The 19,509-nt window shown below is 49.6% G+C and overlaps 1 protein-coding gene across 1 annotated transcript in view; it reads left to right on the top strand.

Moving 5' to 3' along the window:
• ABHD2 (abhydrolase domain containing 2, acylglycerol lipase) overlaps positions 1-14,364 on the top strand; it is a 101,850-nt gene extending 87,486 nt beyond the window's left edge. Inside the window, exons 6-11 of the mRNA XM_058665602.1 lie at positions 610-793; positions 5,612-5,704; positions 8,833-8,943; positions 10,697-10,766; positions 12,322-12,406; positions 13,845-14,364. Coding sequence (XP_058521585.1) covers positions 610-793; positions 5,612-5,704; positions 8,833-8,943; positions 10,697-10,766; positions 12,322-12,406; positions 13,845-14,041 — 740 coding nt within the window. The 3' untranslated portion in view covers positions 14,042-14,364. The remainder of the gene's footprint in view (positions 1-609; positions 794-5,611; positions 5,705-8,832; positions 8,944-10,696; positions 10,767-12,321; positions 12,407-13,844) is intronic.
• The last annotated feature ends 5,145 nt before the right edge of the window (positions 14,365-19,509 follow it).

The following is a 19,509-nucleotide window of genomic DNA, read 5'->3' as shown; positions in this document are numbered from 1 at the left end:
CCTGTGCCTGCATCACCAAGGTTCTTTCACTCTCCCTCAGAGCATTCTGGCTGTCCCTCTGGACTCCACTTGGTCTCTCCATCCCTCCACAACACTAACAAAAAGATCCTATGAATCGCATCCGCTGGGTACTTTCCTGACCCTCATGAGTCACCTTACACTTGGGCTTAGTGTCCCAATTAACAGCCCAGGAAGCTGCTCCCAGTGGGTTTTGCTGTTGCTTTTACTACATGCGCATGTCAACATGAGTACTCAGGCACACCCTGTCTGTTGGTTTCTGTGAGTTTTCCTGTGATCCACCTTTAAAGGAACATTGCACATCAACTAGACACATGGTACTTGGTGCATGGACACTAGAGGTGCCTTCCCTCTAATTCCTACATGCATCTCTCTGGTTAGCCAAAAAGCAATCTGTCTCGCTTTGGGTATATACTCCAAAAGCTTTACGGAAAATGGAATTAAAGGGTAAAGCTTGTTTTTCATAATAGACATTTTCCAAGACGTTTCTGAAGTCCCCATCTGCATGGATACCTCTTTACTAACCCTCCTGCTTGCACTGTGTCCAGTATTTGTTGCAATGACTGAGCGTCATACTCTTCTTGCCCACAGGCTGCACGTGGGAATTTGGAGCCATGGTGAACTATATCAAGAAGATGTATCCCCTGACCCAGCTGGTGGTGGTGGGCTTCAGCCTGGGTGGTAACATCGTGTGCAAATACCTGGGGGAAACTCAGGCAAACCAGGAAAAGGTGCTATGCTGCGTCAGCGTGTGCCAGGGGTACAGCGCCCTGAGGTGAGTCATCTCCTCCTGCCACCATCCTCCTCAGGTGGCTCGCCACACTGTGGGCTCAGATCTGTGTTTGAGTAAGCAAAGCTCCTCTTACTGGCTACTGTTTCCCTGAAGGTTCTGAGAGGTGACTCAGTCTGTTCATACTTCAGGGGTTTGGCACAAACACAAGGCTAGTAAGAGAACAGAAGACACTGGCAAGCCAGGATCCGAGAACTGGGCTGTGGGAGCCCACATCCCTTCTCCCTACAGAGAGGCTGAGTCTCAGAGGAGATCCAGCGGGGTCTGTGGGAATCCCTCCATCGGTGTCCTCACCTTCCACTGCCCGTTCCTCTTATCATTATGCCCATTCATCACAGAAGACTTGGGCTCTTGCCCATCAGTCTCTTGCCCACAGACACCCTGCTGGACGGGTCCTAGCTGCTCCAGGCCCTGCCCCCGGGGTCATCTGCTCTGGCTTCCCCTCGAGATCACTCTGTCCCAGATCTCACGAGTCACCACACTCGTGCTAACACATGGTTTCACGCTCACGTGCACACTTGCTCACACTTCTTTTTCTGTATTCTCACACGCTGGCTCACTTCTCACACTTTTTCATACTTATAGACTCATTCTCGCATATGCTCACATGCACAGACATCTCCTCAGTCTTGAAAAGCATTCATTTCTGCTGCACCCACACTCTTCATGATATTATTTGTATTGCAAACAGGTGTGACTCGCTACTAGGGCGCTCTTAAGGAAATCGAAGTCACACAGAAAAGTTTAAAGAAACACTCCTTTATTGACCCAGTGTAAGGCTGAAGGGTCCTTACAGTTAGTAAAGGAGTCCTGTTTTACCTCACCTGTATTTCTCACACTTCACTTTAATCCCGTTTTGTTAGTTTCTGGTAGAAACTCGTATCTAAATGCCGCAGATCAACATGGGCTTAGAATTCATCCTCGTTCTGTGAGGCTCAGAGCTGGCCAGAAGGGGAGATCTAAATGTGCCATGGCAACAAGAGCATCCCTGGAGAGATCTCTCCTGTGCTCAGGGGCCAAGGCCTAACAGCGCCCATTTCCTCATCGGGGATGTGCAGATGCTATAAAAACAAAAAGGTAGACCTCGTGGCTCCATTCTGAGGGTCACACTAATGTGCTTGGAGTAGTGCCTGGCCCACAGAATGTCAGTCACTAGCTGTGCGTCGTCGTCACCGTCCACGGTGTGGACACTGGACCCCAGTGGATGGGCTGGTCAACTCCTGACCATCTTCACTTTGCCGAGGAACACCTGGGTGTCAGGTTAGAAACTTGGCCTCTAAGGCCCATCGCTACAGGTTGTGATTCACGGATTCTGTGGCATGGGACCTCAGGAATCTGCATTTGATGACTGCTGGCGTTGAACTGTTCACAGCCAAGTCTCCAGGTCTGGCCCCACAGAGCTAGGCTAGCCTCTCGTCTTCCTGTTAGGAAACTTGCTCATCACACACCGGGAAACTGACGGAACACACAAGTTTCTTTGTCTCCACTTGATTAGAAATATTCAACTCCCAACTCACGGCCAGGTGCGCAAGTTAACCAAGACCCATCCCGTCCAAGCACTGAGAAGAAGGTGAGCCAGGAGTCAGCCCTCTCAGACCTTGGGAGCCAGGAGCCCTCACCTGCACTCACAGCTGGGCCTACTTTCAACCAAGCCTTTGTCTTCTCCAGGATTGGAATAACCCAGTTTCCTTCCTGAAGCAGTGGCTGTGGATTTGCTGTAAGCGCTGACCTCGTATTCAGTGACGTCTACATGATAAATAGGAGAACAGAGGGCAAGTTTGTTCTCATAATGCCCAGAATCGAAATTGATGGCCACTTCATTTCATTTTGCTGCAACAGCGCCATCTGCTGTTGGCAAGTGCGCGTACTCAGCTCAGTCAACAAATTAAGGCGTGTTCGAAGGTTGCAAAGGGTAAGGCAGCTGGGAACTGGAATCTATTACAGTCTACACAACCCCTTTCTTGAGCACTCCAACAGCTTCATATACATAATTATCTATTGTCTTATCAGCCTCCTGCAATATGAAAAAAAAAAAAAGGAAGCAACTTGATCCTCTAATGTCTGGGCTAAAATGGTGCCCTCCCCAACAAGGGGAGCCGAAGGCTGGTCAGGATACCACAAACCTGGTTGTGCCTGGGGCTCCCTGGTGCTTCGATCGTCCTAGCAGTGGAACCAGCTCTACTGAGTGAATGACAGTTCCATACCTTACAGCAGTATAACTTTTTCTATTCCCTGCCAAGGCTCGAGGGCAGAGCCTCACAACATTAGGAAAGTAGCAAAGCAAGAGGGCCCATCTTGTCTGCAGAGGTCACTCAGGAACTCATGCTTCTGGAAAATCCTTCCCAGCTGAGTCTGGAGAGCAGCTTGCCTAGCGATTCCCCTCCCTCTGGCTTCTTGTTTCAATAGCTGACCTCCCTCCCCCGCAGCCAGAGCCGCACGCAGGCTCCAGAGAGCAGCCACCTGCTTGCCGTAGTTAACAAACTATAGCCGCTGCTAAACTAGCTCAAGCATCAGAATGTGCTGCACCACCCACGAGGGGCACCCCAGAGTCCCATGGCACCTCGGGCCTTCCCCTGTCCCCACAGTACAGATGGCTGCTGGCTGGCCCTTAAGAGTCCAGGCCATCAGATTCCGTCCAACTCTCTGGTTTAGTTAATCCACTGAAACTTGATCATGAAAAACTGGACAATAATTTTGTGCTGTGAGCAATGACCAGAAAGGAATGTGAGAGGCAGAAATAGATGAATTACTCATGGATTCCTTCAGCTGGAGCCCCTCCTAGATAATGAGGTGGCGCCCTCCCAGACCAGCTCCCTGCCCTTGTGGAGCATGAAGACCAGGGAAAGGAGACAGACAAGAACTGTTCTTTCCTCAGCGAGTGTTCAACATTCCCATAGTGCAAAAGTGGTCAGACATGACAGTGCAAGGAAAGACAAGCATTTGCTGTGATTTGGGCATGAAAGGTGGTTTGTGTCTGAGGGTCTCACAGCACTTCATGACAAAAGAGTATCATAAGACTGCAAAACAGCAAAAGTACATCAGTAATATACTACCCAGTAGGCATGTGGGTGCCCGGGACGTCCCCAGGAAGGGTTTTGGGACAGAGGGAAGGGTGGGTACATGGCAGCTAAGGCCCCTTGCAGGATGGGCGGGATGGTGAGCGACTCACTGGCATCCTTAATGCAGGTGGGGCTGTTGGCTGAGAGGCAGTGTTCATGTGCGGAAGTTATGTGTGTTCATGTCCGAAACATTATGTGTTTCCACGAGTTCTAAAAGGACATGAAGAAAGGTGACACTTGTGGATTCTGTGCGGCCTAACGGTTATTCTCAGAGGAGACTCTGGCTTTGACATTCAGAAAACTACAAAAGGGAAGTTTTGCTGTACATAATGTGTACCTGGCGGCAGGCTGTGTTGGGATTCAAACACAAGGAAGAGAGCATTGAGTGGGGAGGGCTCAGCTGCCACTATACTCAGCGTGGGCGCAGAGGCTGGTCACCAAAGCCAGCCTGAATGCAAGGCTGGCTGTGCTGTCTTCTCCTTGCAGCAGCCAGGACTCTGACAGGCAGGGAGAGCCTCGCCCACCCGCAGCAGGGCACTCACAGGCTCCGGACAGGGTCTTGCCAGACGGGCCCGCCCACTGAGCCTAGAAGACATTGCAGACCTCTCTCCTTCCACTTCTGTTTCCTTGCCCTTTCAGTAGTGGAAGGATCTGATTTTATAGTTCTCTTTTGCCTCTGAAAAAAAAAAAAAAACAATTTAAAAAGTGGGCTTTTCCTGCACGGTACTTCCCACACCCTACTTTCTTACATATGTGCCTGTCATTAAACCAGGGAACCTTACCTGCAGGTAGGAAGCCCAATAGAAAAAGGTCCGCATGACAATAGCAACAGCTTTCTGCCACTAGGAAGGCTAGGGTGCTAGAAGGGGCAGGGGGTGTCAGGAGTGCCCCCTGGCCCTAGAGGAGCTCCTGGCCAGGCCACCTTCAGCTGCACTGTTGTGGTTCCTTCCAGGCTTCTTGGCAAATACGTGAACATCACACATCCATCTCGGTGCTGGGTCAAGCATTGTGGCTGTGACACGGCAGGTTCAGGTGCAGCTTGGGATGCCTGCATCCCGTGTCAGAATGCAGCTTCAAATCTGGAGTGCCCTGCTTCTGTTCTGGCTTGCTGCTAGTGCACGTGCGAGGCAGCAGGTGATGGCTCAAGCACGTGGCCCTGGCAATCCATGTGGGAGACCCGGATGGAGTCCTGAGCTTCTGGTGTCAGCCTGACCCAGATCTAGCTGTGGCCGGCATTTGAGAAGTGAACCAGAGTGTTGGAGGTCTCTCTCTCTCTCAGTCATTCTGCTTTCCGATAAAATAAAATAAATACATTTTTAAAGATTATTTGGAAAGGCATATTCATAGAGAGAACCATCTTCCACCTGCTGATTCACTCCCCAAATGGCCACAACAGCCAGAACTGAGCCAATCCAAAGCCAGGAACCACTTCCAGGTGTCCCACACAGATGCAGGGGCCGAAGAATTTAGGCAATCTGCTATTCCTTTCCAACACCACAAGCAGGGAGCTGGATCAGAAATGGAGCCACCAGGACACAAAACAGGCACCCATTTGGGATGCCTGTGCTCACAGGTAGAGGGTTAACCAATTAAGCCATGATGCCAGCCTGGATAAATACATTTTTGTAACAAAAAGCCTCAATATCAGCCTAAGGCCATAGCAGGACAGAGGAAGCAGCGCCCCCTCCAGACAGCCCCCTGTATCTCCCAGCCATGCCCCTCACTCTCACCATGGTTCTTTTAGGGCCCAGGAAACCTTCATGCAGTGGGATCAGTGCCGGCGCTTCTACAACTTCCTCATGGCTGACAACATGAAGAAGATCATCCTCTCCCACAGGTACTCATCTTCTGCGCAGTCCAGAGACAATTTCTCTCTGAGCCCCTAGGGCAGTCAAACCTGGAACTCCTGCTTTGCAAGGAGGTAGAGAAGTACTAGGGGGATGCAGACTCTCCAGTGGTTGGTTGGAAACAAAATGCTTCCTGTCTTCCTGGTTCCCTGTAAATCCAAGGAAAGGAACCATGTCCTCAGTTAAAACAGAGCTGAGCTGGCCCTCACTGCTGGTGGCCTCCCTTCTCTGGATGCTTCTGTGCCCGGGAATCAGTACTCAGTCGGAGCTGGCCCTTGGGATTCTGCCCAGGGCAGCAAGCAGTGCGGCAGCACATGGCATGGCAACTTGGGCTAGAGCTTTAAGCCTCTGCATACTCTCAGCTTCCTCATCCACTTCTCTCCTGCTCGGAACCGTCCAGAGAGGTAGCCGTCAGTTAACAGTGGCGATTTTATCCCTAGGGTCACCATCATCACTGTATCTGCAACTCCTTCATCCCCCGGCTGGCTCGGGCCATGCGGAGGCTCATGTGCCATCTGCTCTCTGCCAGACCACTCTGCCCCAGCAGAGACTGCTCTTCCCTCACACTGCTTGTCAGAACCCTCCCCCTGCCGTCTCAGGCCCCTCATCCCCTGATTGCTCGCCTGGGGCTTCCCCCGCGAGAAGCCCATATCTGAAGCTGTGCTTGTCACAGAGCCTGGCTCATACTGGGCACTCAAAAACTTCAGTTTTGGACATAGGGAGGCACCACCTTACAAAAAGCATTCTAACAAATGGTCAGCTTCTTACTCTGGTTTGTTTGTTTGTTTTTGTTTTGTTTTGTTTTTCCCCTATGCATAAAAGAAAATGTATTTCTGCCTGCCATAGCCACACAGCCCAGATGCGGTTTCCTAGGGTGGGATTCTGGTGTTGCTAGGCCCATCCACAGGGCTTCACAAGGCAGGGGAAAACTGTGTCTCCTGTGCTTTGACAAGCAATTGTTGATGCGTGGCTTGTGTTGTTGGAGCAACTGCTGGGTGCCGGGCACCAGGCAGCAGGTGGCTCAGCTGAGGTGCAGATGGGTCTGGGCAATTGCTCAGATCTCCTCCTACCAGAAGTGGTGAAGCCTGGCCCTTGGCACCAAGTTTAAGTCCTCTGTCCACCCCTCTGCTTTTCTGGAATCCACAGTAATTCCCAGAATGGCATTTTGCCTAGCATTTAAGACACCGGTTAAGATACCGGTATCCCCTATTGGAATGCCTGGGGTTGACACCCAGTTCCACTCCTGACTCCAGCTTCCTGCTAATGCCCTGAGAAGTGCTGGCTCAGGTAATTGGTTTCTGCCATTCAGGTAGAAAACCTCAATTTTCTTTTTCTTAAAGATTTTATTTTATTTTTATTGAAAAGTCAGATATACAGAGGAGAGGAGAGACAGAGAGGAAGATGTTCCGTCTGTTGATTCACTCCCCAAGCATCCGCAACAGCTGGAGCTCAGCCAGTCCGAAGCTAGGAACCCAGAGCCTCTTCTGGGTCTCCCACTGGGTGCAGGGTCTCAAGGCTTTAGGCTGTCTTTGCTTTCCTAGGCCACAGGCAGGGAGTTGGATGGGAAATGGTGCTGCCAGGATGAGAATCGGCACCTATGTAGGATCCTGGCACATGCAAGGCGAGGACTTTACCTTCTAGGCTATTGCACCAGACCCTGACTTCAATCACAGTGACTCCTTGAAAAGTTTTCGATCAAAGGCTCTGTTTTGCAACCAATCAGTTTCGTGGAATTCTTCACAAATTAGAGGTGTCCTGTGGGTGCCCTGCGTGTGTTTATGTTTCTGAAATTACAGAAAGCCAAAAGCAGAAAGCCAAATAGGTATATTAGGGAAACTTGAAGCTGTGAATTCTATCCCATAGATGGAATTGTCTTAATCTTTTAAAAATGCTAAAGAAATGTGTCCTGTTCCTTTGGAGATGTTGCAGATGGACACCAGAGCATGAGTTTCAGTAATCTCTATTCCTCTATATAAGGCCAAACCTAACCTGAACTTGGTCCTTCCCCAGTAGAGTCCAGGGTCCTTGCTGGTCGGGAGGCCTGGAGTGCACCTTGACCCCTGCCAGGTGGCCATCCTCTTGAGGTGGCTCTTGTCCTTGAGGATCCCTGGAAACAACTGACCCTTTGAAACCATAGGTTCCATATCTGTCTGTTTCAGCCAATATCCCATATACAGAATTTTGAGGGTCATTTTTCTATAAATGATACAGTATAACTGTTTACATAGCATTTACTTTATACAAGGAGTTAAGAATAATAAAAGGATTATTTGAGGTGTACAGAAGGGTATGCCTGGATTATATGCAATACTTTCCCACCTTAAGGTTTCATTTATTTTCATTGAAAGGCAGATTTACAGAGAGAAGGAAAGAAAGTTCCTTCTCTCACTTCCCAAGTGGCCACAATGGGCAGAGCTGAGCCGATCCAAAGCCAGGAACCAGGAGTTTCTTCTAGGTCTCCTCACGAGTCCAGAATCTCAAGGACTTGGACCATCCTCTGCTGCTTTCCCAGACCATTAGCAGAGAGTTGAATCGGAAGTGGAACAGCCAGCACATGAACCAGTGCCCATATGGGATGCCGGCATTTGCAGATGGTGGATTAGTCAGTTGAGCCACCACACCAGACCCATACTATGCCACCTTTTATAAGGAACTTGAATAACTATGGAATTTGATACTCCTAGGCAGGGCAAGTGTGTATAGCTTTGTAGCTAACATGTTGAAGAGCTATTGGTTGATTTGCCCAGCTCTTCGTGGTTGAGCAATAGGAGCAAGTTCCTAAAGGAAAAGGAGGGGCCCTGCCAAAGGGGCCATGTCAGTACAGATGCCAAAGAGGGGCCAGGCGTGAGACCCCTTCCCCTGTGGTGAAGGTTGTGTACTGTTCAGCTAGCCTCAGACCGAGCCCTTACTGCGCCTCGCTGCCTCTGAAAACGAAAGCAGACAGTAATGTTGCTCCCTCTGACATTTTCCAAGAGTCAAAGTGCAAGCTGGAGGAATCTCAGTATTCCCAACTTCAAAACCCATCTCTGCTGGCTTCCCTCTGGACAGGAAGTCTGCTCTGCTGTGCCTCATTCCCCTCCACTTGCTATTCCCTGTCTACTTCTGTGTCTCCTTCTAGGCAAGCTCTTTTTGGGGACCACGTTAAGAAACCCCAGAGCCTGGAGGACACAGACTTGAGCCGGCTCTATACGGCAACCTCCCTGATGCAGATTGATGACAACGTGATGAGGTATGCCCCGGTGGGCGGGGAGGAAGAGCTGTGCCCTGGAGCAGGGGGCCAGCTGTGCCCAGCACAATGGCTTTGCCATGCCCTCTTTAAGGATTTTTTTTTCCCCTTCTTTAACTAAGTGTCCAACATTTAAAAACAGGATTTTACAAACAAATCCAAATTCCTAGTTTCTCTTGGAAACCAGTGAAAGGATCTGGCCCGTGACACTGCGGGGCCTGTGCGAGCCAAAGAGCTAGGGTGCAGGCCCAGCCCTGCTTCCCTCACCCAGCCTGCCCTGCCTCAGAGCCAGAGCAGATACCAGGTGCCTCATGAATGTGCATTTGTGCTGGAAGAAAAGGAAATATTTCTTCTCTCAATGTCTCCGTCAAAAGCAGAAAGACAAAACAGTCCAAGAGGGCTGAGGGTTTCAAGCAAAATTGACAGAGCCTCTTTCTTTGGGGATGTGAAGACTCTTCTGTGATTGTGAGACACAAATCCTGCCCACTCATTTCCTCTGCACCTGCCAGGCCCTTCCAGGCAGCCGAAGTCACGGCCTTGACAGTGTCCTCTTTCCCGTCACAGCAGTTTCCAACTGAGATCAGCCTGAGCTGGAAAAGGTCAAGCTGACCTCGGATCTCATCAGTTCTCTTTCAAAAGGTCATCCTTCTTATGAAATGATCATTTCAATCCTAATAGCCATGATCTGAAACGGGTGTTCAGCCCTTGGCTCCCAAGAGCGTTTGGGATTTCTGCCTATTGTCCTGCTGATTGTTTCTCAAATGAAATAGAAAAACCAGGCAACTGCTGGTATGTTTAGAGAGTGAGAATGAATTGCATCCAACCCCACTTAAGGGGGTTATATGTGGTGTCAAATGAGGGGGAAACATTTTTAATTTGAATGTTCCATTCAGTGATATCTGGTTCCAGGCTGCATCAAAGGATAAGTTAACTGCATCACAGCTAACTGATACCACAGTCACTGTGCTGGCCAGTGGCTGCGGTGGCTGCTGTCTTCAAGTCTCTGTCACAGAGGGGAAACCAAGGTTCAGAAAAGTTGAACCGTTTGCCTCATGTCACATAGGCAGTAAGTGCTGGAGCCAGGATTTAATCCCGATTGCAAAACCCCAACTTTTTTTTTTTAAGATTTATTTTTCTTGGAAAGGTAGGTTTACAGAGAGAAAGATCTTGTGTCCACTGGTTCACTCCCCAAGTGGCTGCAGCGGCCAGAGCTGAGCCATTCCAAAGCCAGGACCAGGAGTGTGTTCCAGGTCTCCCACACAGATGCAGGGTCCCACGGCTTTGGGCTGCCATCCAGTACTTTCGCAGACCACAAGCAGGGAGCTAGATGAGAAATACAGCAGCCAGGCCTAGAACCAGTGCCCATATGGGATCCCGGCGTGTGCAAGACGAGGATTTTAACCAGTGGGCCATCACACCAGGCCCCTGTCTGTGCTGCCTACCTGTGTTCTATTGACATGAGTTAGTACAGAATTAGGAGCAATAATAAAATCAGTGCAGCATTGAGACCTATCTCTGCTATCTGTGTCTACGAAGGTACTTCAAAAAAAAAAAAAAAAAGCAAGAAAAATGGAACCAATCGATATACTTACTATGAGGCAAAAAGATTTTTAATCTATGCATAGCTTTGAGAGAGACCTTTATATTCCCTACTAATGCAATGTGTTGGTGCAGGAACTGAATAATAATTGGCTCGGCAGTGTGGCCTTGTGACAAAGGTTGTTTTGTGCTTTCCCTGTGTGTGTGTGTTATGCAGGAAGTTCCATGGCTATAACTCCTTGAAGGAATACTATGAGGAGGAAAGCTGCATGAGGTACCTGCACCGGGTAAGTGGCCAGCACCAGCTCAGAATTCCTGACGCTGCATCCACCTGCGTACACAGTACAAATATTCCTCCTCAATCCGTCGGTGGAAGCGCAGCCAGAACCTGGCTTGAAGCGCTTGAATCTGCTGCGTGGATTCATTATTGGCTCAGACTCAGTGGCCCTCATAGGCTAACCCCAGAGCCGCCCTACTCCAGGGCGCACCCGTATCCGGAGAGAAACCCAGTTTGCCCTCACTCTCCCTTTGACAGCACAACCTTTCCTGGTTTCTGCCAAGGAGGGAGATGCACCTACATCCCATGCTATCCTTGGACACTTACCTCACGGGCATTGTGCATTTTTTGTTAGAATGATGCTACGACCGAACTCCATAGTCCTGCCCTCATCTGGCAAGCTGAGTAAAACAGATGTGCTTCCGTTTTATCAAAGTATGTTTAGCAACTGGTCTGTGTGAGTGCAGTTATTAGCAGCCACAATAGGCTACTTTTTAAGCTTACAGCAAACCACAGTCCTGATGTTTTTTTTCTTATTTGAGCCACCACTAAGTCAATTTCTCCCATCTGTCTTCACACAGTTGCTCTTTTTACACAAACATGTAACTTCCCAATTAGCGCCGTCCATGTACACCTCTGTTGGTTTGCCCCATTCTTCTCCCACCTGGAGCACATAATTGGAAATTGTAGTTGTGTTGTCGGTCACATCAGCCATTCCTCCCAGTTTAGTACCATCACTGTTCTGCTAAATCAGATACTGAATGGAACCCTGCCAAGAGAGTCCTCCTCCTCCTCCTTTCAACTTCTAGATTCTTCCAGAAAGCCTTCTTTGCCAGTACAAACTGAATTCATAGGTACCTGACTCTGTAAAGCCGTGTTTTTGTGGGTTTTTTATAAAGAGTTTTTTTTTTTTTAATTGGAAAATCAGATATACAAAGAGAAGGAGAGACAGAGAAAAAGATCTTCCGTCTCTTGATTCACACCCCAAGTGACCGCGAGGGCTAGAGCTGAGCCAGTTGAAGCCAGGAGCTTCTTCCAGGTCTCCCACACGGGTGCAGGGTCCCAAGGCTTTGGACCGTCCTCCACTGCCTTCCCAAGCCACAAGCAGGGAGCTGGATGGGAAGTGGGGCTGTCGGGATTAGAACTGGCAGCTATATGGGATCCCGGCGCATGCAAGGAGAGGACCTTAGCCACTAGGTTACTGCGCCGGGCCCAAAGTCGCATTTTCTAAAAGGCATGGTTAGTCGGCGGTATTTGCCTGTGGATGCCATGGGGTCTCTCTCTCTCTCTCCCTCTCTCCCTCTCTCCCTCTCTCCCTCTCTCCCTCTCCCTCCCTCCCAAGTCTGGGGTCCCTGTGGTACCGGATCCTGTACATGCCTGCCTGCTGCAGGGCAGTGATCACAGAAACACTTGGAACTCATCCCAGTGCCACCTGTTCGGCAAGCTGAGCTACGTGACCCTCTTGGCCTCTAAAATAATGCTCAGCCGTGAACTTGAGCCTTAACTCAAATGAGACCTGAAAAGGGGAACCAATCATTTAATTCTGCTTGATTTTCTTGTTGCAGATTTATGTGCCTCTCATGCTAGTTAACGCAGCTGACGACCCATTAGTGCATGAAAGTCTTCTGACCATTCCGAAATCTCTCTCAGGTATGTGTTTCTCTCCTCCCCGTCTGCCACCCACCCCGCCCTCCACTCAACAAATTACCACAAGCCAAGTCTATCCCCTTCACTATGCTGTGGTCTCCCAGAGGCCACGCCATTAGGGGAGGTACAACTCACGGTGGTGTCCCTAAATAGTCCTGTGGCTGTGATGGGGGCCTGGGCAGAGCCTTCTGCTACCCCCACCAGTATAGGACAGGACCACCATTCACAGACATAGCCAGGTTGTATGAACTCCGTGCCTTGGGATTGTGGCTGCTTTAAGTTTGGAAGTGTAGCTTCAAGAGTGCATGACCCCATCCTCAGGTTAAGCACTGAGGATTAGCAAGAGGGTAGCAGGGGAAGCACATGGGTTCCAGGAACCTTCACGTCATCATTTCAAATCCCTAGAACATAGCCACCTGCCCTCCGCAATCCTCTGACTGGGTCTCCCCTCACAAACATCATGTGTTAAGTAAAGACAACAGTACACCCCTGGTCCTCTCGTGACCCTACACTAGGATGGATAGCAAAGTGAAAAAAGCCCCCACAGGATGAGGGCTGCATATGTTGGAGATGAACGCTATCCCGTCCTTCCACGGGCTCCCTGACAGAGGCAGCCCGCTTGTCCACATGTGTGACAGTGCGGAGAGAACAAAGAGTGGCATGTATTTCCTTTGTGCCTCTACAATAACTTTCATAGCTCTAGTGCTAACACAAAGAAATAAAATAGCAATTGAAAGGGAAGAGGGAAGGGGGTGGGACAAGAAGGAAGCCCTATAAAGCCAGTGTGGGCCATGTCGGTGAGTTTCCCGGTAGACAGCTGCTTCCTGTTGCGCCTGACTGCCCGTTCCACACAGACCTCTCAGGATTTCTTAAGCTGGTACCACCCTGCTCCAAAGCTAAGCTGCTATTCCAAATCAGGGCAGGCAGTTAGCCCAGTGGTTAAAACACCAGCTAGAACTCTCCCATCTACATTGGCTCAAGCTCCTTACTCCAGCCTCCTGTTAACGCAGACCCTGGGAGGAAACAATGGCTGAAGCAATAATATTCCTGCCACCTGTGTGTGAGTCCCCTGCTTGAATTCCTGGCTCCTGTTCAGCCCGGCCCAGCCCAGAGCATTTGAAAAAAAAAAGAAAGAAAGAAACAGCAGGTGGAAGGAATGTGAGATTCTTTCTCCCTTCACTCCCACCACCACCCCTGTGTGTATGTGTCTTAATTAAATGAAAAACAAACAGAAAAACACCTAATATCTGCTGATCGCTCTGTCTTACCTGCCCCAGCAAAGTTCTGCTTAGTCTGAAGGCTCAAAGAGATTGAGTAGAGGTAGGAAGCCCCAGTAGGTGGCTTTTCCCTATGGGACAGGCCTTGGACACCCCTTCCAACTCGCTTTCGCACCCCCTGCCGGAGGACAGAAGCTCACTCACTACTTGCTTCTGCCCCGCAGAAAAACGGGAGAACGTCATGTTCGTGCTGCCCCTGCATGGGGGCCACCTAGGCTTCTTCGAGGGCTCTGTGCTGTTCCCCGAGCCCCTGACGTGGATGGATAAGCTGGTGGTAGAGTACGCCAATGCCATTTGCCAGTGGGAACGGAACAAGTCGCAGTGCTCTGACACGGAGCAAGTGGAGGCCGACCTGGAGTGAGGCCTCGGACTCCTGCGCGCTCCAGCAGCCCTCCTCTGGAACCCGCATCCCCTCACCCACTATTTCAGGTCTCCCATCTCCCTCCATGACCTGGATCTGACCTCACCATCAGCGGGGGGCCCACCCACCATGCACACGTCTCAAATAGGTGGCTCTCTCTGGGAGCTCCAGGCTATTTTTGTGCTTAGTTACTGGTTCCCTGTGTTGCATCATTAGCCATGGTGACAAGTGACAGGTTTTCACCCTCCTGTCCAGTTTCAGCATCTGATTGCTTTCGAGCCAGTGACATCTAGTTTCCCTATTAAAAATGTGTCTGAATAGCACTTTTGCTTTGCAGGTCGAAAGGCTTTTCCCAGAGAGCAGTCTGACAAATGCTATTTGGTGGTGGTTGTATGTGCCCTCACGTAGACTCAGAGATCATTCTAGGTCAGCACTAAAGGCACACTCCATCTGGGAGTCTGGGGATTCTCCCAGGCCAGTGTGCGGCCTCTTAAACCAGAAAGGAAATTCCCACAAGTCATAAGCCAAGTTTTTCCCCTTACTGTTGCTAAGACAGTTTTCCCTCACCTTGCTGCTGATTGAGAGTCTCATGGGGCACTTGTTAAAAATTCAGCCTCCCAGGTCCCTCCCCTTGGAGAAGCTGAGGCGGGAGTCTGGGGAAGGGTCTGGGGATTTTAATGTTTGACCAGTGCCCCAGGCGACTGTCATCACCAGGTCCTCGTGGAAAGCCTTGTTGTATTATAGCCCCTCTACCTTAGAAACATCTTGGTAGCTGATCTTTCTGAGTCGCGGTCACAAGTGTCTCTTCACTCCCAGGGACCTGCAAAGTAGTAAGTGTAGAGTCTCCAGACAGGCCCTGGATGCGAATGAGCCCCGGCTCTGCCTCTTCCGGCTATATGACCCTGGAAAAGTCCTCTCAGACTTTCACCTTCCTTACCTGGAGTGTGAGGGACTTGGGCCAGGTAGATTGCTGAGACAACTACTACTAAAGTTCAATGACAAACTCAGTGTACTGAGGTTTGAGAGAACATCGCTCCAGGGGAGCCTGGGGGCTGTTCCCCCAGGGAAAATATGGGGGGCGACATCATTTGCCTTTCTTCTATAGTCCCTCATTTCGTATTAAAAAGTTTTGGGGATTTTTTTTTTTTAAGCAATTGTAACTTTAATGTTTTAACCCAGGTCTCTATGTCTGTGGCTTTTGAGACCAGTCAATTCAAAAGTTAGATTTGAGTTTAGAGAAAAATGCTTGCAACCAAAAGATACGACTTGGAGACCAGATTTCTAATGACCTACATTTGTACTATATTGAGTAGATCTTTCCAAAGTATGTCTTCTCGTGTGAAAACACCATTCTGGGTTCCCAGGGTTCCAAGTACTCCTTATCTCCAATCCTGTGGCTTAGCTCTCTAAAAACCCTACACTTTGAAAAATCCACAGCTGCTGTCTGAAACTGAGCAGACCTATGAGTGAAACTGCCTGGATCCTTGTAAAATCCATGTGTCACCTTTGGCTCCACAACAGGTTGCAAGAGAAATAGTGGGTCTGTGTGGCTGTGTGGGAATCAGAGGATCTGCCTGAGACCCGAACGCCAACCCTATCGGTCACGGGTGGGTATAGTTTGGATTCTTTCGCCTCAAGAAATTGTTTTCTGACAATCATCAGATCTTCCTCCTAACATCAAAAACAGCCATTTGTCTCAAAAGATTGAGATATCTGTCATCTCAACTTTGCTTCGGTGTGTCATTTCTCATACCCACCAAATCCTGTCTCCGTGACTTTCCCCCAAGTTGCTATTTCTTTAATGTGTTTCTTTTTCGTATTCTTTTAGCACAGATTGGCACTTTATCACCTACCCCTTGATTTGGAAGCTAGTCCCTCTCCCTGTTACTTTTCCCTCCACCCAAACACACTTGTACTCTAGAAGGCTCATAGTCCTGTTTCCTCCTGTTAACGTTCATTCCTGTACAAATAGTTGAACCAAGCAATAACTTAGTAGAATTGAATCGCTGTCCCAGGAAGCGAGAGACTTGTTTTCATTTGCCTGAGGCCACATGTCTTGAACTATTCTGACAAAAGTTACCCAGGTACCTACATGCGGAAGGGGAAAGGTGGTCCTGTAGCACACCCGTGGCAGGGGACTGGGAGTCCTTGAGCCTGGTCTGCCTTGTTCTCATGACCCCCACACAGGAGGGGCAGGGCTGGGGGCAGAGCCTCTGCTTCCTCAAAGCCAGAATGTCCCCACAGGGCTGCGAGGGCTGTGGCCCGGCTGAAATCCGTGTGTGGCTCTGAAAAGTACTTATGTTCCATCTTGGCTCCCATGAAATCAACGGAAGCCCTTTGTTTGCGCTTCAGGCTCTCAGGCATGGAAATGAGAAAGTGACTGTGTCTGTCTTTCAGGAAAATCCTTGTTTGTCCCTGAATGAAAACACAGAGACATTGAATTCAGGGATGCCAACTTGTCTAATCAGCGAGGGAGTGGCACCGTACATGTAGGTCAGCTCCTTTCCTTCCTTCACTCCCTTGCTTTGCCCCCCAAGGTCATCCATTTCTGATGATACTATGAATGCTCTTTTTGCTCTTTGTTTCTACCTGGGGTAAAATAAGATTGAGGTTTTTTGTTTGTTTGTTTTAAAGGTGTTTGGAAGTAATATTTTGAAATCATATTAAAGATACAAATTACATAGTCTAGACAGTTTGTTGCATAAATGACCTAACACAAAGACAGGGATGACACCCACAGTTCTCCAGCTGGACCCTCTCTCCTAAACAGTCTGAAGCCACTGATGAGACACTCATCCCAGGCACGTGAGGAATTTCTGACTTTAAAATTCAGTGTCAGTTCTCCTAAACGCATGTATGTTAGAAGGGAGTGTAGCAGACTTGGAAAAAAAAAAAACCTCTCTTTCCTGCTGGGCAATTGCACCCAGTGATTGCAAACAGGAAGTTGTTAAAATACTCATCTAAACTCTGGGGGGGGGGGGGGGTGTGACTTGTACAGGGAACACCTGGCATACCACAAGAGTGGAAAGGCACCCAAAAGGGGAGTATTCCCTTCTCGACTTAGTGTTACGGAACCAGGGTCCCCTATACCTGGGTCCTTGTCCAGTCTGTTATTCACACTGGATCACAGGCAAGTCTCCCTCACTCCCTTCACCTCCTGAGGCTGTGTAACCTCCTCTTCCACCATGTCTAAAACCAGGTCATCTCTTGATGCATCGTTTGCCTGACCTTGGCTTCCCCAGCCCTCGCAAGCGGAGACAGCTGTGGCAAGGTTCAGCGCTTGCCTTGAGGCGCCTTTGCCAGGCAGGAGGTTCCACGTGAGGCCTTTGTTGGCAGGAGCTGGATGCTGTCCAGAGCCCTGTGTCATCGGCCTCTTACTTCAGAGCATCCACTATCACCAAGCACAACATCCTGGCTCTTCTGAGGGCGGTCTTGTGCCTGTGGCAGGTGCTGGGTGTCGGAAGGAGGGAAGCATCTCCATCCTTCAGTGCAGCTCAGGCAGGGCATTGTGAGCAAAGCCCTTCCTGCTCGGGCTTCCAGCCCACAACCACAGCCTTGGTGAAAGCTGACCTTGCTCTGAATGAGAGCACTCATTGTGACTGTGTGACTCCAGACTGTTTGGCCAGCTCCCAGGAAGCCGGGTGTGCGTTCTTGTTAGTGTCTGCCAGGCAAGCAGGTGTCTGAGATGTGAGAGGCATTGATTCCCCTCTTGGAGGCACAGTGAGGCTCACCCTGCTGAGTTGAAGGAACTCACAGGTCTTTGCCTCTTAGGCAGCCAGGGGAGCTACTTAGCATCTTCACTGTAGCTTTCTGTCACTGCGGCATCAGGAATTATTGGTCCTTTGCCTAGAAAGCCTTAACTTGCCTCTAGAAAATCCCTTGGTATTACAGTATAATGGCATTGGAACTCTAAGTCTTCTGCTATGGAAGCTTAGAGCAAAGCCATAGCAAACTCCATCAATTCCCTCATGTGGCCTAGGAGCTCCCGTTTCATTAGCATCTTCCCCATTCCACCCCTCACCAGTATGAGTGGTCTCGATCCAGCCAAAACACTGCATTTTTACCTTCCTATCTTCTCGGGACCCTACACTGTTCTTCAAAGCCACTTTGGATTATTGCCTGCTTCAGAAAATCATGGAAAGTGGCCTGCCTCTGGCGTGCAGAAGCCAAGCAGTCAAGGGAAAGGGTTTCCTGTACCTCTGCTACCTGAGCAGAGGAAGTGTCCTCCCAGCCCCTACCCCCTTTCTAAACTAGCATTGCTTTGCCAAATTGTTTTTGAAGCTAAGGAAAGAGGAACTGGCTCCTGCAGGCAGAAGCACTGGAACGCCTTCCAAAGCAGGGGCAACTTCCTCTCGCCCGCGTCACCAGCCCTGGATGCTGGGCCCAGTCATCCTCACCAGTTGTGCTGACTACCAGAAAGGCCCCTTGGAAAGTGTGTCAGTCTCCCATGTTTTCTGAAGTTTTTCCTAGCATGTGTGTGGGTAAAGCTTCCACATGTCCTTCATAGATGAGCTGAAGTCCTTTTCTAACAGGTGGGTTCAGTCAGTCCTACATTGTTGAGTCCCTCGAAGTTCTCAGCATTTTAACTAGAGGCTGTCAGTCAATGAAACCAATACTCTGCCTTCTCACCATTCTGGTCCCCATTAGCCAAGAGATCCATTATTGCCATAATTTGGGGCCAGTCCTCTTACAGCACCTGCAGAAACACCTTAATTTTGATGAGAGTTCACCACGACGCCCCCCCCCCATGCCAACCTAAGCAGCCAACAGCCTCCTGTAATAACTGCCCACCCCACCCGCGCCTCCCCACCAGGTCGGCGCCACCACACCTCTTCCTGGCTACTCTTGTGCGTGAACGAAGTTCCTGGCCATAGGAGCTGGGTTTTGTTTGGTTCTTCTCAGCCTCGCTTTAGTTTTCTGAAAGCACAAGTCCAGTGTAGAATCCTGTCATCTCTCCGCACCAGTTCCAGGTGATCCGGGTCTCCCAGTGCCTCAGGAAGACCTTCACTACCTGAGCTTTTGACATCCGCCACTGCGGCTGCCTTAGGGACGCCAGGGCGGGAGGGAGTGGGGACGGGGGAGGAAGAGCGGGGTCGTGTCTCTCCTTGTCCTGGGTGGACTCCGTTCAACCACATTCTTATGTTGGCATCTCTGCTTCCAGAATGATTTTTGGAGAACCATCACTTTCACATTCCTAATCCTGCTTTGTTGTGTTTTGTTTGAATTTTCTAAAACTTAAAAATGCTGCCCTGAAAATACTGTATTTTTGCATTTGTGTTCTGAGAGCCTCCGTGCAGCTGGATCTTTGGGGTGGGGGGAATTCAGGATCCATTAGCACTGAGGTGTTTAAGATTCGCAACTAGCAATGCAATTTTTTCTAAATATGGGAATATTTACCTTTATTAAGAAACGATACTAAACAATGGTGTCCTGATTATTTTATCTTCTCATAATTACTTTTGATTCTA

This window comes from Ochotona princeps, chromosome 6 (assembly GCF_030435755.1).
Source record: "Ochotona princeps isolate mOchPri1 chromosome 6, mOchPri1.hap1, whole genome shotgun sequence".
Lineage (NCBI taxonomy): Eukaryota > Metazoa > Chordata > Mammalia > Lagomorpha > Ochotonidae > Ochotona > Ochotona princeps.
The sequence above is the reverse complement of the archived record's forward strand: the minus strand, read 5'-3'. Positions and strand labels throughout refer to the sequence as shown.